The sequence below is a fragment of the Hippocampus zosterae genome, chromosome 11, assembly GCF_025434085.1.
Source record: "Hippocampus zosterae strain Florida chromosome 11, ASM2543408v3, whole genome shotgun sequence".
Taxonomy (NCBI): Eukaryota; Metazoa; Chordata; class Actinopteri; order Syngnathiformes; family Syngnathidae; genus Hippocampus; species Hippocampus zosterae.
In genome coordinates this window covers 13710996-13725091 of record NC_067461.1, presented here as the reverse complement: position 1 = coordinate 13725091, position 14096 = coordinate 13710996, and the positions used below count along the sequence as shown (strand labels likewise).

Genomic DNA, 14096 nt, shown 5'->3' with positions numbered 1-14096 from the left:
GGACCTCCAGTGCAAATTTCTGAGTTCATGATATTTGGAGGTAGATGACGCGCTAAGAGAAAAAGAGCTGCATAAAATCAGTTTGAAAGTCGTCCATCGAAAAAACAAAAACAAAAGGAAACATTTTAAAGCACCCAAGCAAATATTTATCTACATTTTTTGTGAACTTTATGAAATGGAACAATGTTCTTTCAGAGGAATAACCCCCTTTGATAATTGTATTGAATGAGGTCCAAAACATTGATCTCCATCTTAGGTTAAGATCTTGTTATGACTAAATATTAGTTTTATACCCATCTGAACAATGAAGTGCCCTCCGTTTATCATACCGCTGGGATTTATTTTTTTCCTTTGACTTGACTCTTTTTGAGTATGTAGCTAAACTGTAACAGATAATAGCCTGTCCATGTATTCAGAGAACATTACAGCTCGTTTAAAAAAAAAAGTTTTGTTTTTTTTTTAACTCAGGCTACTTGACTCCATGATTAGCGCACAGTGATGTGATTTATTTATGTTTTAAGAGGGATGAACAGATGGAACTTTTCCCACCAAAAAACTTGGCTAAGTACAAGAAGAGTGAATAAGCAAGACTTTTCGAAGGCAAGAAAAATTTGATCTTGGGAGAGGCTGGCTATCTCCTTGATGCACTACAGTGAATACAAAAAATGTGTCTAAGTATTTGCAAATTAAAAATGAATGAAAAATAGGGTCTCTTTCACTTGAACATTACAGTCTTGTTATCTGATATTATACTGTATGTAAGGAAGCGAGTTACTGATTATTCACTGTGATGGTAAGAGTTTCATAGCCATCCTCAGGTAGATGCTGGACTGCCAAGCAAGGCTGTACGATGTTAGGAAACGAATTATATGCCCGAAAATGACATCACAGTGTCAAAATATTAAAGGGCAGCTCTGACGGCCCATTTCGAGGTATTGATGGGGAAAAGGAGCAGTATTGTCAAGTTTGATATATCCGATCTTTGTGTCAAGTCGAGACAAACCTCTGAATATCTGCCAAATATGTTCATAGAACATCCTGTACCCAAGTTATGTAGCAGCCACTTTTCTGCAACCAATTTACGGTCTGGATTAACAGGTTTACGCACACAGCTTCAATATCAGGCTTCCGCAGAGCTTGCTGATGATCTGATCATTTGAATCAGGTGCGTTGCAACTGGGGGAGATGGAAAACATGCGGGATCGCAGCCTTCCGGGACTGGAATTGCCCACCCCTGGTTTAACCCTTTCAGGGACAGCTGTTACTCCAGTGGACAGCTTATCATATTATCCTGTTACAGCAGGCATGTCCAGCTCCGGGTCTGGAGGGCCACGGTCCTGCCTGTTTTCCAGCTCTCCCACCTGCAACACACCTGATTCCGATGATCAGCTCATCAGCCAGCTCTGAAGCAGCATTAGAACGATCGTGATAATTTGAATCAGGTGTGTTGCTCTTGGGAAAGCTGGAATACAGGCAGGACAGCGGAACCTTGAGGACTGACTTTGGACACCCCTGGGTTACAGGGTGCATGCAAGGATGAATACAACCAACACATTTGGATTCAATTTGTTATCTGGAATCACAATTTCAACCAAAAAATGATCAATCGTTCAACCTTAATGCTAAATTGATTTCCGCATCTTAACAAAGTTGATGCCATGTATTGCTTTCGAAAGGCCCACTCTGCACATACTTAGCAAATCTGACTACCAACAGCCAGATGTCTTTCATCTGCTACTTTATAGTGGATGACGTAGCAAAGGTGATCTTTCACTGTAAGACCTCTTTGTACGTGTAACCTTAAGGCTGAGAAGTGTCTTTACCAGTGTTGGCGTAGGTGTGACAATAACTTTTGGTGGTACTCAAGAGTTCATTTCAGCCCATGGCAGAGCTGGGTACTTCTTCCTCTTCCTGCACAGGTGCCAGGGCTTAGAGGGGAGGGAACACCTGCCAGTCTCTTTCCCCATGGTCACTACAAGCTGGAAAGGCATTTTCCCAGGCTCCCCAGATGAATGGTCACTAATAGCCGTGGGAGAGGGCTTTGCGAGTGCTGCACAGTGTACGACTGACTCCTCTTGGCAGCTCTGTGAAGGGGGCTTAAGGCAGCCTGACCATGGTCATTGTAGGAAAAGCACAAGTGTTGTTAGATTTCTTTACTCTTGGAAAATGTGTTACCAATGACCATTTGACGACAGAGGATTTGTTGTTGTTCTTTGTAACCCCCCCCCCCCCTCAAAAAAAAAAGGAAACCCCAAATATACCTTATATTGTATTTTAGGGCCAACATATCCCATTTTCTACAACAAACAAATGCAGATGCTGTTCAATAACCCCACATTCTTTCTTTGTTGGAAGTCTGTTTTCTAAGGGAAAAGACTCAACTCTTCCAACTGTTTTCTTCTTTGTTTCTGCCTTAGCCACCGCAACTCTTTTCTATTTATGTGAGTAGCTATAATATGAGGGATTTGTCTGTAAACAGAGAGTCACGCCAGTAGCAGATTTACCTGCTCTGGTCTATGTTACTGGGTGCATGGCAGTCTGGGATTAAGGCAAGGGTGAAACAGAGACCTGTGACGGGAACAAAGGAATTCCAAGGCCCAGGCTCAAAATGGACCTTGATCGGCGTCGGCGCTGCAGCGAGTGTTCCCTTGTTCCTGCTCACCCTCCTGTCTCTGGCCCCTGCTGGGCAACCCCCTTCCTCTCAGGACTATGTGGTGTTGATGTGACTCTCAAAAGCTGGCTTGTATGCGCCTTGTCTTTCGAATAGAACAGTCTGACTCCACTGTTGACCACTCCTCAATGAATATTCACACGCACCATTCACTTTTTTTTTGTTGCCACTTGCACTTTTGAGGCATTGCCTCTTCTAGTGACTGTTATCTTTCCAAGTTCAAAGTTTTCTCACATTTTCTTCTCAACCTCGTCCACGGGGTCAGCTGCAGTTTCTTCGCACATAACCACAATCCCTGCCGTAGCTGTCACACTACACTCTTTTCCCATATAATTAGGGCCTGAGCCTTAGCACGAATCACATTCATGTGACCGTTCACCACACCGTATCCGGGAGTACTGCACACACGCTGTTGAACTCAAGTGTTTTCTTGTTTTCTTTTTCTGTCCGTTACTTTAGGTCTGGAAAAAAAATCCCTTTGTCATGTGCTCCCTGCAGCCTTGTGACTTTGCTTGTGGACAGGTGTCACGTCAATTAGCCAATTTGGATCCAGCAAGAAGAGACGTTCTGATCCAACATGAACTGACTCTGAGTTTTCAACTGTAACTTACTTTGCAAACTTCTTTGCATAAGCTGAATCTTCCTGTCTTACCTTGATAATATAAACTAACAAAATACAAACTCCTTTTGTTTCACAGAAACAGATTTGGTTTTTTTAAACTTTTTTTTACACTGCAAAATACTCTCAATTACTTTGGTCACATGTTTCATTATGGGCTGGCCTGAGCTACCATGCTGGGGCGTATTTTGTAACGGTGTCAAAGGGGTCACCCAAATGTTAAATTGAGCACTCGTACAAATATTGATTCAGGTGCTCGTTGTGCAGGATGATAAGGCAGAGCGCTCTGCTCCAAACAGTTACACACAGGGTGATGTCCTTCCAGGAAAGCCCCCACTTACATGTGGGTAACTTCCTCATGTTCTCTCATCCTTCCCTCCGTCATTTCTCACTCGCTGTAAGCTCCAACCCTCCACCCACACTTGAGGACAGAGGGAGGGGGCCCACTTCAAAGCTGCGATGTCAAAGGAGCAGGATTCTTAGGTGCTGATGTCTGACTGTCTTGCTGATTCAACTCCTGTTCATCAAGGAGTCCGCGTGATTTTGTTTTCCCATGTCATGAGTCGGGGTGTCACAAAAACACATTTGAATCATAAAATCGGTTTTGAATTAAAGTGCATCTGCACACAAACTAATTAATCCACCTCATTATAACTACAACCGGCCTATGTAATTCGGTGGTTTGATGTTTCTGATGATTTGTTGTTGTCTTTGAATTGAATTAACTTGAATAGTTTGGGATTGTGAGAGCTTGGACATGTCATCTGTTAATAAACATGAAAAAAACTATGAATACACTTATTCGTCTTGAATAAATCGCTTAGAAGGAAATGCCACATTTAAATCACATCAAGTCAATTTTTTTATATAGTCCTTAATCACAGAAAAGTATTAAAGGGCTTCCCATGCCCGCAGTTGGAAAATATTAACAGCATCCCCTGATCTTACCCCCCTGGAGGGTGGGGGGGGGGGGGAACCCATTGTGTAGGGGCTGCAGATGGGAGAAAATTTCCTTCTAGGATGAGCAGGCTGCAGTGGATGACAAGTGGGTAACATTTAACACATAAAATTATGCTACAGAATATTGATTGAAATAATGTGAAAGTCCATTCAATCTGATGAAGCGCTGTAGGAAGATGCTTTCAATGAAACGGGTCCCCGCCCAGTTGGTCAATGCGGAAATGTCCATAGCGGCGCCTCCGAGGAGGTGGTCCGTCTCAGATCGGTCATTCGGTGCAGATTCCAAACAGCGACTTCCAATTCAGTTATTGTCACATAGGCCTCTCCCCAAACCTGGTAGTGGTGGTGATGGTTGGGGCAGCAGTGACGGTAGAAGCGGCAGTCAAACAGGTCAACGAACCAAATGCAAAAATATACAGTATAACATATCTTCTGCACGATAAGGCGCACCGAAAAGTCTTTCATTTTCTGAAAAGCTCACAGCGCCTTAAAATGCGGTCATTACGATAATATGTCGACCCCAAGATGGCTCCTTGCTGGAGACATGCTTACATTGTTATAAGTTGCTGTTGGTTCAGTGAACTGTTTCGCTGCTTTATTAAATAAGTTTTTGTTGCAGCTCCGAAAAAAGGAGAGCTATGGTGTTGTTTTTTTTAAAACGCAAACTTTATTTCATGGTTTTCACATGTCTCAATAAATACAGGTACCGGTACGTCTTTGTCCGTCTCCGTGCCTTCTCTTCTTCTGTTCAACTCGAGAGGTGTTCATGACCACCTCTGAAAAACGTAAATTAACGTTTCCTTCAATGAAACTACGAAAATTGAAAGTAATGCATCAAAATAGAAGCTCAAGGGAGGAAATCACAAAATAAATTCTATAGCCCCGCAACAGAATTTATTTTGTGACTTCCTCTTTTGTAAATACAGTACACAACAAAGGAATAAATAAACACTTCTGAGAGAGTCCAGTCTCCTACATTTTACTGACATCTCAAGTCAAGTACAACTTTATTGTCAAGTGTGCTGTATGTTACAGCACAGATGAAATTTCCTCCCTCTTAAACAGACAACAAGACATTGTTCTGTTGGAGCTATGCTCAAGGAAATGCCAAAATAAATTCTCAAGGGGGGCTATCGAATTTATTTTGTGATTTCCTCCTTGATTTTCTGTTTTGATGCATTATTTTCAATTTTCATAGTTTCATTGAAGTAATCGTTTATTCACGTTTTTCGGAGACGGTCATGAACGCCTCTCAAGTCGAACGGAAGGATCGTAGCTCCATCTAGTGGATGCAGTGTAGATTGCGCTTTATAATCCAGTACGGATAATATATGAGAAAAAAAAGACAAAATAGGCCATTCATTGAAGGTGCGCCTCATAATCCAGTGCGCCCTTTAGTGCGGAAAATACGGTAAATACGTTCGTAGTCTGCCTGGTCATTCCAGAGCACTTGAGCTCAAAGAGAAAAAACTCTTGAACCTGCTTTTTGGCTCTCTGGATCACAAAAAGATGTGTTGTGAATGAATATTTGGGCACAGAACCTTAATTGTCCTACTAAGTCAACAAGATCATATTTTAAAGGTGAGTAACAAGACCTTGAGAGCGCATCTCAAATGAACCAGAAGCCAACGTAAGTTGCCCTAGTATTGAAGTAATATGATCGAACATTTTCATCATTCAGTCTAGCTGCAGCAATTTGCACTAACTACAGGGTTTTAATGCCAAATGTGGGAGGACCAGACAGTAATACGTTAAAATAATCGAGGCGCGACATAACGAACTTATGAGTTATGATTTCTGCATCATTAGTAGATCGAATGGAACAGATCTTTGCGATTAAGAAAAAAACTAAAGAAACGCAATGTGATTGATTTCCTTAATTATCATTTGGAAAGAGAGAGTCGAGTCAAATATAACACCGAGATTTTTTTCTAAATCATTTTGGGACATACTTTTAGTACTGTGGTAGACCTTTTATGAAGACTTAGAGTGGTGTCTTCAACTCAATAGGTGCCGCTGATGAGCAGGGCCAATGATCAACATTGTCGTTTTATTGGGGTTAAGAAGCAAAAAACGGAAAGACATCCAATCGCAGCAAGGCATGGCTACAGAGTAAGCCTTCCAGAATGTGTTTTGAGAGTAATTGTCGCTACGTTTACACTACTGACAAGTTAATTCATGTCGTAAAATGATCTTCTTTCTACAAGAACATTGCATCATCCTCTCTCAAACGGAGTCAAATCTTATCTAATCGAATAATCCATCTATCCATCCATCCATTTTCTAATCCAGTTATCCTCACAAGGGTCGCGGGCATGCTGGAGCCTATCTCAGCTGTCTTTGGGCATTAAGGCGGGGGACACCCTGAACTGGTTGCCAACAATCGCATTTTCTCGACCCATAAGAAACATTTTACTGATTTGTCTCTAATTCGACACGAGCAATCATTCAAACATATTCACAGCACGTAGTTGCTTCCTTGCAAATGATCATCTTTTTCTTCTATCCGTTGGCATTGCTACTATGACCAACCTTTTGCCAAGTTTATGAACTTTCACCATCCACATTGGCTCTTAATCATTTTTGAAGCCCATTCCAGCATTTACATACATGGTTGGTAGAATACGTGCCAACCAGATTTCACTGACTCAACAGACACGTCATGTTTATTTACATTAAGTTTAGGAAACTCATAGCCAACACAAAGGCCCTGAAAGTTAAGCATGATACCTATGCTATTTTCTGACTAGCATTCACGTTGTTGTTGCCACCATCTCAGGGCGTGTTGAACTTAAAATAATGTGTGCTCCGAGTCAGACTAATTGTTGGTGCAATTGTATCTTGCAGCACTTCAAAATATTTATGCCACTGACCTCACCCAAATTTATCAACAGTCACTAGGGCAAATCCTGCCATTTGACGGGCACTTTATGTAGATCATAAGATGTGCCTACATAGGTGTGTCACAAATGACCACTTACACCATACTTGGCTCAAAGCAGAGGACAAACCGTCAACTAAAAGAACCTTTAAAAAGGCCACACCTCGTTTTATGATTACACCACATAACAGCCACCCCATAAGTTGTAGCTGCAACAGGACCTGGCAGGAATGAGGGTGGTGACATGAAGGGTATGCTGTGACTGCGCTCAAATGAATCAGGACATGACCGAAACAAATGACGTTTGAGTCCGCCCTTTGCTTTTGCCCAAGTTTGTGGGCCACTGTCTTACAGTATGTCCGTTTCATTTTATTACCCTCATCAGTCTGTTTGTCTTTTGGTTTGTTAACTTTTCTTTCCTCTCATTGTCTTTCAAGGAAGTGGTGAAAGATGGAGGGGTGTGCGCTTGTTTGTGTGTGTGCGTGTGCGTGTGTGTGTGTGTGTGTGTGTGTGTGGACTTGCAGTATTTGCCCTGTGACATATTATACCGTGGCAGGAGTCTCTCCAGACAAGTGGTTACGACATGATCTACCACATTACCGGACCCATGGCTTGATGACTTACTTACAGTTTGATTAAACCAGCATAATATTGTTGTGTGCAGGCTTTCAAAAGAATTAAACAACTCTATCGTTTCGTGAATCAAGTACAAATGAACCAGTCTATGCTCTGCATTTTTATGTTCTTCACCACTGTGGGCTACAGTTGCCACAGACCGGGACCTCACATTGTCAAGAGGAGGCACCAGGAAACTGTTTGTGGGAGAAAAACATGAATGTAAGCTAAGCATGAGAGAACCTGGGCAGAGGGCCAAAAGCAACTCTGTGATGTGCAGAGCGTTATGAAGTTGGAGGAACAGCTGATGTCTCGGGCCACGCTGTTTCGCTGGTTCCCAACTCTGTGTCCAGACATCGCTGTCAAACTTGTCCTGGGAATTGGCAAATTCAAGCCACCAGGGAATGCGATGAGAATAGTCGTAGAACTCAACATAAAACGAATGGATTAAATGAAAGCTTATAAAAACATAGGAGGCCATAAATGTGCAAGGGAACTTGAGCTGGAATAGTCACTGTTGCCTTTATGGGCAGGGAAACATTACAGAGATATATAAATGTGCATTCCGGCAGAATTGAGATCCAGAATGGTGAATAGGCGCCTGCTGATTTGCTATCTTATATCAGCTCCCCAACCCCATCAAAAGCAAAAACAGAATGGCTGCATAAGGTCGTCGACCAATGCCCCAAGGGAAAACACAATTTAACATTTACTCCATGCCATTTATATTTCCAGTAAGATTGTGTAATTATATTATTAGTATTATTATGCAGCATCATTTATTCAACCACTGCTGTAAAAATGGATATAAAGGTGCCATTCCCTTGTTTTATTGTAGCCCCCACCTTGACGCCCCAGCTGTTTTTCGGGCACGGTAATAGCGCTTTCACAGCAGGTCATAATTTAGTTTGGTGGGATAATGAATGCAGGACCGAGAAAGGATAAAATACAGCTCAGTCATTTTACAGGAATATTTTGATTTCGAAATCGCCCACATTGCTCGACAATTCAGCATTGAACGATGGTTCCTATCCATTTTCAGTTCAAGTGCATTTTTGTTTGTTTTCAGTTCACAGAATTGCACGTTCAGTGTGACAATTATCTTTCCCGACATGTCTTTGAAAGATGTTTTGGGGGGATTTTATCTTAATTAAGGAAGGAAATATTCTGTCTGTGGGGGATCATATTTTATGTTCATAACTCTTGACTGAGCTGTCCAAATTGAGTTTGGCCCCCAGGCATAAGTTGTCCTAAAACTTCTAAGGGATTAGAAACATTCCAGTAAGGAGAAGCTTTACATGTGTTCTCCGCTGTCTCATGGAGAAAACAAAAACCTATTCAACAGCAATTACTCTTTTCTGTCTAATGGTGGACTGAGTTGTTAAATCTACTTTATTGTTGTTGTTTGCTTATCCCTTTGAATCAGGGATGTTTCATTGTGTCACCATATAAGCTATGACTGTGATTAGTACCACAGTTACTATCAGTAAAGTTAACTCTGAAAATAGTGAAGTTTTTTTTCAATTGCACACTCTCATTCCCAATTCAAATCTAAATGACTTTTCATGAAAATGTGGAGGCTTGTCATTTTAAAATGACGTTTGGGGAGGAAACAAGACGAGTAGGGTCGAGCTATCAGGAAATGTGCAAAATAGAAATGCCATTGTTTATTATTCCCTGGTATTGTTAAATAGCTACAGTATACTGAGTCATCATGAATAAAGTGAAAGGATAAAGCTGCCATTTATCACTAGACAGTGGATGTAACTGTACGCCTGTGGCAGTTTTATGGCTCGCTATCTATGTAATTGCTCACCGTGATGCAAAGAATCACAGATGGCTTTTTCCCCCTTTTTTTGAAGATAATAATTAGAGGTTTTGTGCTGCAGTTGAGATCAGATAAACAAAAGAAACGGGAAATAGTCAAACATGCATCTTCACGCTTTCCTGTTCTGGCTTGGCTGCTGTCAAACAGATTCATGCTCAACACCACAAGGGCCATTTTTTTTTTTGGACTGAGGATCAAACATAGTTATTTATTGCTAATAGTGAAGTCTTGTTTCCAGTGACTTATATGGTTGAGAGGAAAGAAACACGCTTTCTGAGACTAAGACAACTGTCTTTGACCCCAAGATACAAAACGTATCGAGCCTTATAGGTGAAGTCAAGTGAAACATTTTCTTAAAAATGACTGTACCGGTACATGTTCTATGTGGCCCGACTAGTCTAAAAACTGAATATTTGCGGAATATGAACTAAGCAGAACCTAACCAGTTTTTTTTTAATACATCTCAAGTGGCGGCCGCTTTGCCACCTGCTTTCAACTGAAAATGACATTACGTTTAATCAGGGCCCAGGTAACTACTAATCACCTCTCGCCTTGCAAACCTAAAAAAAACAGATGAGCCATGAGTGATTGTGACTTCTCCTTGAAGGCTGAATGCTTTCCAAAAAACACACCTTTCAGTTAAAGTTAAATGCCACAGTGTTGATTTTCAACTGTAGTCCATCCCCGCATGCGTGTGTGTGTGTGTGTGTGTGTGTGTGTGTGTGCGCGCGTGCGTGTATATGTATGTCGATCTCTCTCTCTCTCTCTCTCTCTCTCTCTCTCTCTCCATACATACACACACACACACACACACACACACACACACACACACATACAGGTAGATATATCTGCCACCCTGTAGTTGAGTGGTTAGCACGTCGACTACACAGTTCAATTCCAGCAGCTCCGGCCACCCTGTGTGGAGTTTGCATGTTCTCCCCGCGCTTGATTGGGTTTTCTCTGGGTACTGCGGGTTCCTCCAACATTCCAAAAAACATATATATATATTCCAATGCATTTGAAAATGGCCGTCATACCATTCGCTGAGGATATTTACTATGCGCGGACTGACCCATGAGTCGCTGTCCCTCGTGACGAGCGAGGGTCGATTGTGCTTGTTTAAATATACAAACACAAAGGAGGAAAGACAGGACAGTGAGTTTTAACTCACTGAACTTCCTCAAGTACTTTGGCTTTCCCATGAGATGAGCCGGCTCACTTGGCAATTCAGAACTGTTGACCAGTTTACAAAGAAGGACTGTATCGCGTGTTAGCTGGGCCCCTGCATTTAGTCAACAAATTCCTACCACATTAGGAAACAGGCCACTGTGTCTACCCAGCACATCTTACATGCCATGAGGACCATTCCATGAAAAATAAAGCTGAGGCCCTGGAAAAGGTTTCTAAGATCATGCCTACCACTGAGGTCATTTTATAGGAAAACAAAAGCTTTCAGTCATTATTTGAGAATGGTTCTGGGCTGCGGGGTGGTTATTGATGGGGCGGAATGATCCCCGAAAATAATTTAGAAGTGGAGTGGTGAAGATCACTGCATGCTTTGATTTTAGACCATCTTTATCTTGTCTAATGCACTTCTGCTTGAACAATAATTTCTAGCCTAACGGAAGCGATTTTATGCCTTTATCAAATTGAGTACATGTTACATTTTGATCCCTGGATAAAATCCAAGAAAGCACACACGCAGGATATCTAAGATAAGTCCAAGTTCTCTTAGTGGAAGTGGTGGCATACTAAGTTATGGGTAACAAATGAAGGTAAAAAAATATAAATGTGATCTGAAGTGATTACAATGTTTAGTTAGGGGTTGGGCCATTTGGGGACCTGAGCAGCTGCAATACGACTATTGCTATATGTTGTTTCTGCAAGTCTCAAAGGGGAAAAGGACATCCCTTGGTTTGTGTTCAGTTCTGGAGGCTGAGTTTCATTGGAGGAAGAATTCATACATTCATTCATGTTCTGAACTGCTTATTCTATTCAGTCAAGCAGTTATGTCCAGTCAACCGCAGATAATGTACTGCATCTTAAACGCCACAGGTTTTCCATATTTACTCCATCTGTTGGAAGAAACCCTCTGACTCATGTTGAAATTCATCCTTGTTTTGTTTTTTTCTTTGTAGGGAAAAATTTCAACCTCATCGCCACTTTTCTGAAGCGCCACTCCAACCTTCGATGTATCGTCAAGCCGCACCATGGTGGTATGTGACCTATTTGTTTTCAAATCCATTTCCACTGAATCAGAAATGGAGTTTTCAATGACTCATGTTGAGCCAAATTTCCCACAGAAAGACCAAAGCCTTTTCGACTCTCCATATTGATGTTTCTCCCCCTCACTTATTTTTACGTCCTGCCTCTACCTGCTTTGGGTGTTGTTGGGAACCAGCAGACATTAAGTGGTTCCTGTGAGAGGCCACTGTGAATCGTAGGGTGAGAGAAATTGTATAGGAGTGCAGTTGAAATGTAGCTCCATGGCCTGTGTAGTTTCTGTGACCCTTAGCCACCTTTTCATGGGACCAACACAGTTCTCTTCCTGTCAGCAAAGTCCGATCCCTCGGGGAGGAGATGTTAAGACAGTACTAACCTGCTGCACAATGAGATGATGGCTTTGTCAGCAGGTCTGTTACACATCAAATTAGTCAGTCTTCTGGGGTCAGAGGTTGTCGCACAATGATGTACCGGTACATTATTTTCAGGCCATTTAAAATATTTCCTCGGCCATCATATAAGTCTGTTCAGCCAATTGTACTGCAAGACAAGTAATGTTGTGGCAGATATTTTTACATACAAAATATTTTGACACATTTTAAATTCGATGGTACTTGTTTAAAACAACCAGACTTGAGGTTGCTATTCTCTTTAATGAAGGACATCAACATTTGTTACTTAAAACTATAAGCAATAAATCTAATGCAGTTGTGGCAATACAAATTTGTTTTAAATAATGGAAAGTAGCTCAAGAGCTAATATTTTATGTTCATCAAACTTTTCAGCTTTGGACATACACTGTCACCTTCTATTTAATCTGAAGGAAATTCACTGGTATGGTTTTGTCCCAACCACCACATTTCCTTCTGTCTGACATTGATTTACGATTAAAGCTGAGACCACAATATTTACTATTGTGATCCGTGTTATTACTTTGCTTGCCTGCAGAATTGCGTGTGTTTCCTGAGCGCTACGTTGTGTGTGCAAGCCGTCGAGAGGATGCCGCAATGCACTGTTCAAAACCAAGCCCAACCGCAGTGAGTGTTGTTTATACTATATTTCCTCCTTCAGGCGCCTGGCAGAAGATTCTGAAAAAGAAAGTGTTGCCAAGCGTTGCTCTCACTTTATATATGGTGGTCTTGACAGAGGCTGAGGTTGACAGAGATTTGCAGTCAGACTCTTTCAAAAAGTCCCTCCTGCCAATCACCTGAGCCGGAATTTTAAAAAAGGAATAATAATAATCATAATACTTAAAAATAATATAATGTTTATTTATTAATTTATTATATTATTTATATGTTAACTGTTTTGTTAACCGCTTTGTTACAGCTGCCGCTGTTGTGAAAGCGCTATATAAATCAGCATGTATTGTATTGAATTGTATTAATCAAAAACATCAACATTCCTGCGCAGACAAATAAAAGGCTGCAACTAATTTCACTTTTTCTTTCTTTATTTTTATATCATATGGGTGGGTCTCAGAATATATGGTCCAATCGGACGGTCAAACGCTGACCCACTGCAAGAGTTATTATTTTCTTCTTTTCACAATCAATCACCTGATTTCACTGCTTACAATACTGCAGACATATCGCAGAGATCGAATAAATAACTTGACTGAGAATTCTGTTGTCGTTTGCATGTGAATGTATTTTGAGTGGTGAAAAATAGCCGGTGCGGCTACTTCCTCATCTTGACATGACAACACCCCCATGTTATTAAGAGGCCTTTATACCCTTAAACTGCATCACTCTGGATGGGTACAAAAGACGGTGACCTTTTTGGGTATGGACCAATTTGGGTCGGTACTCCCAAGTACCAATTCACATGAAATCAAACGGTGCTTCGTGTCAAGCATGCGGTCCAGTTTTATTGGTAACAAACATTCAGTAAAACTGATCAATAAATTTCACGCTAGTTGCGTGCACTATTTCTCCAGTGTATTCTTGCGAGTGAGTCAGCAAGAGTTTAATGGTGCACGGCTCCGCTGCAGGCAGTGTGTATTTTGCAACGTGAACAGTGATCGTTTGTTGGTATCTATGTACGTCCAATGGAACGCTAGTCAACTGACGGTCATTGTTTACCATTCAGTATTATTTTTAATTTGAGTGCTTAGTGCAATGGTGCCTTGGTAATACTGCGCCAATATGACACAATGGAGTAGACCTACGACATTCAACAATCTCAAATTCACTTTTGGGCTCTCATATCTCATCCTTGCGCCATACTTGATGAGAACCACGAATATAGTCACAGGTGCATACTCAAAGGAAAGCGGGAGTGATTACAGCGTAATCAA

The 14096-nt window shown here is 41.4% G+C and overlaps 1 protein-coding gene across 1 annotated transcript in view; it reads left to right on the top strand.

The window, feature by feature from the left end:
• The window catches only part of slx4ip (SLX4 interacting protein), a 33484-nt gene that overhangs the window by 10398 nt on the left and 8990 nt on the right, over nt 1-14096 (top strand). The window contains exons 4-5 of the mRNA XM_052080802.1: nt 11713-11790; nt 12746-12834. Of these exons, the coding sequence (XP_051936762.1) occupies nt 11713-11790; nt 12746-12834 (167 nt within the window). The remainder of the gene's footprint in view (nt 1-11712; nt 11791-12745; nt 12835-14096) is intronic.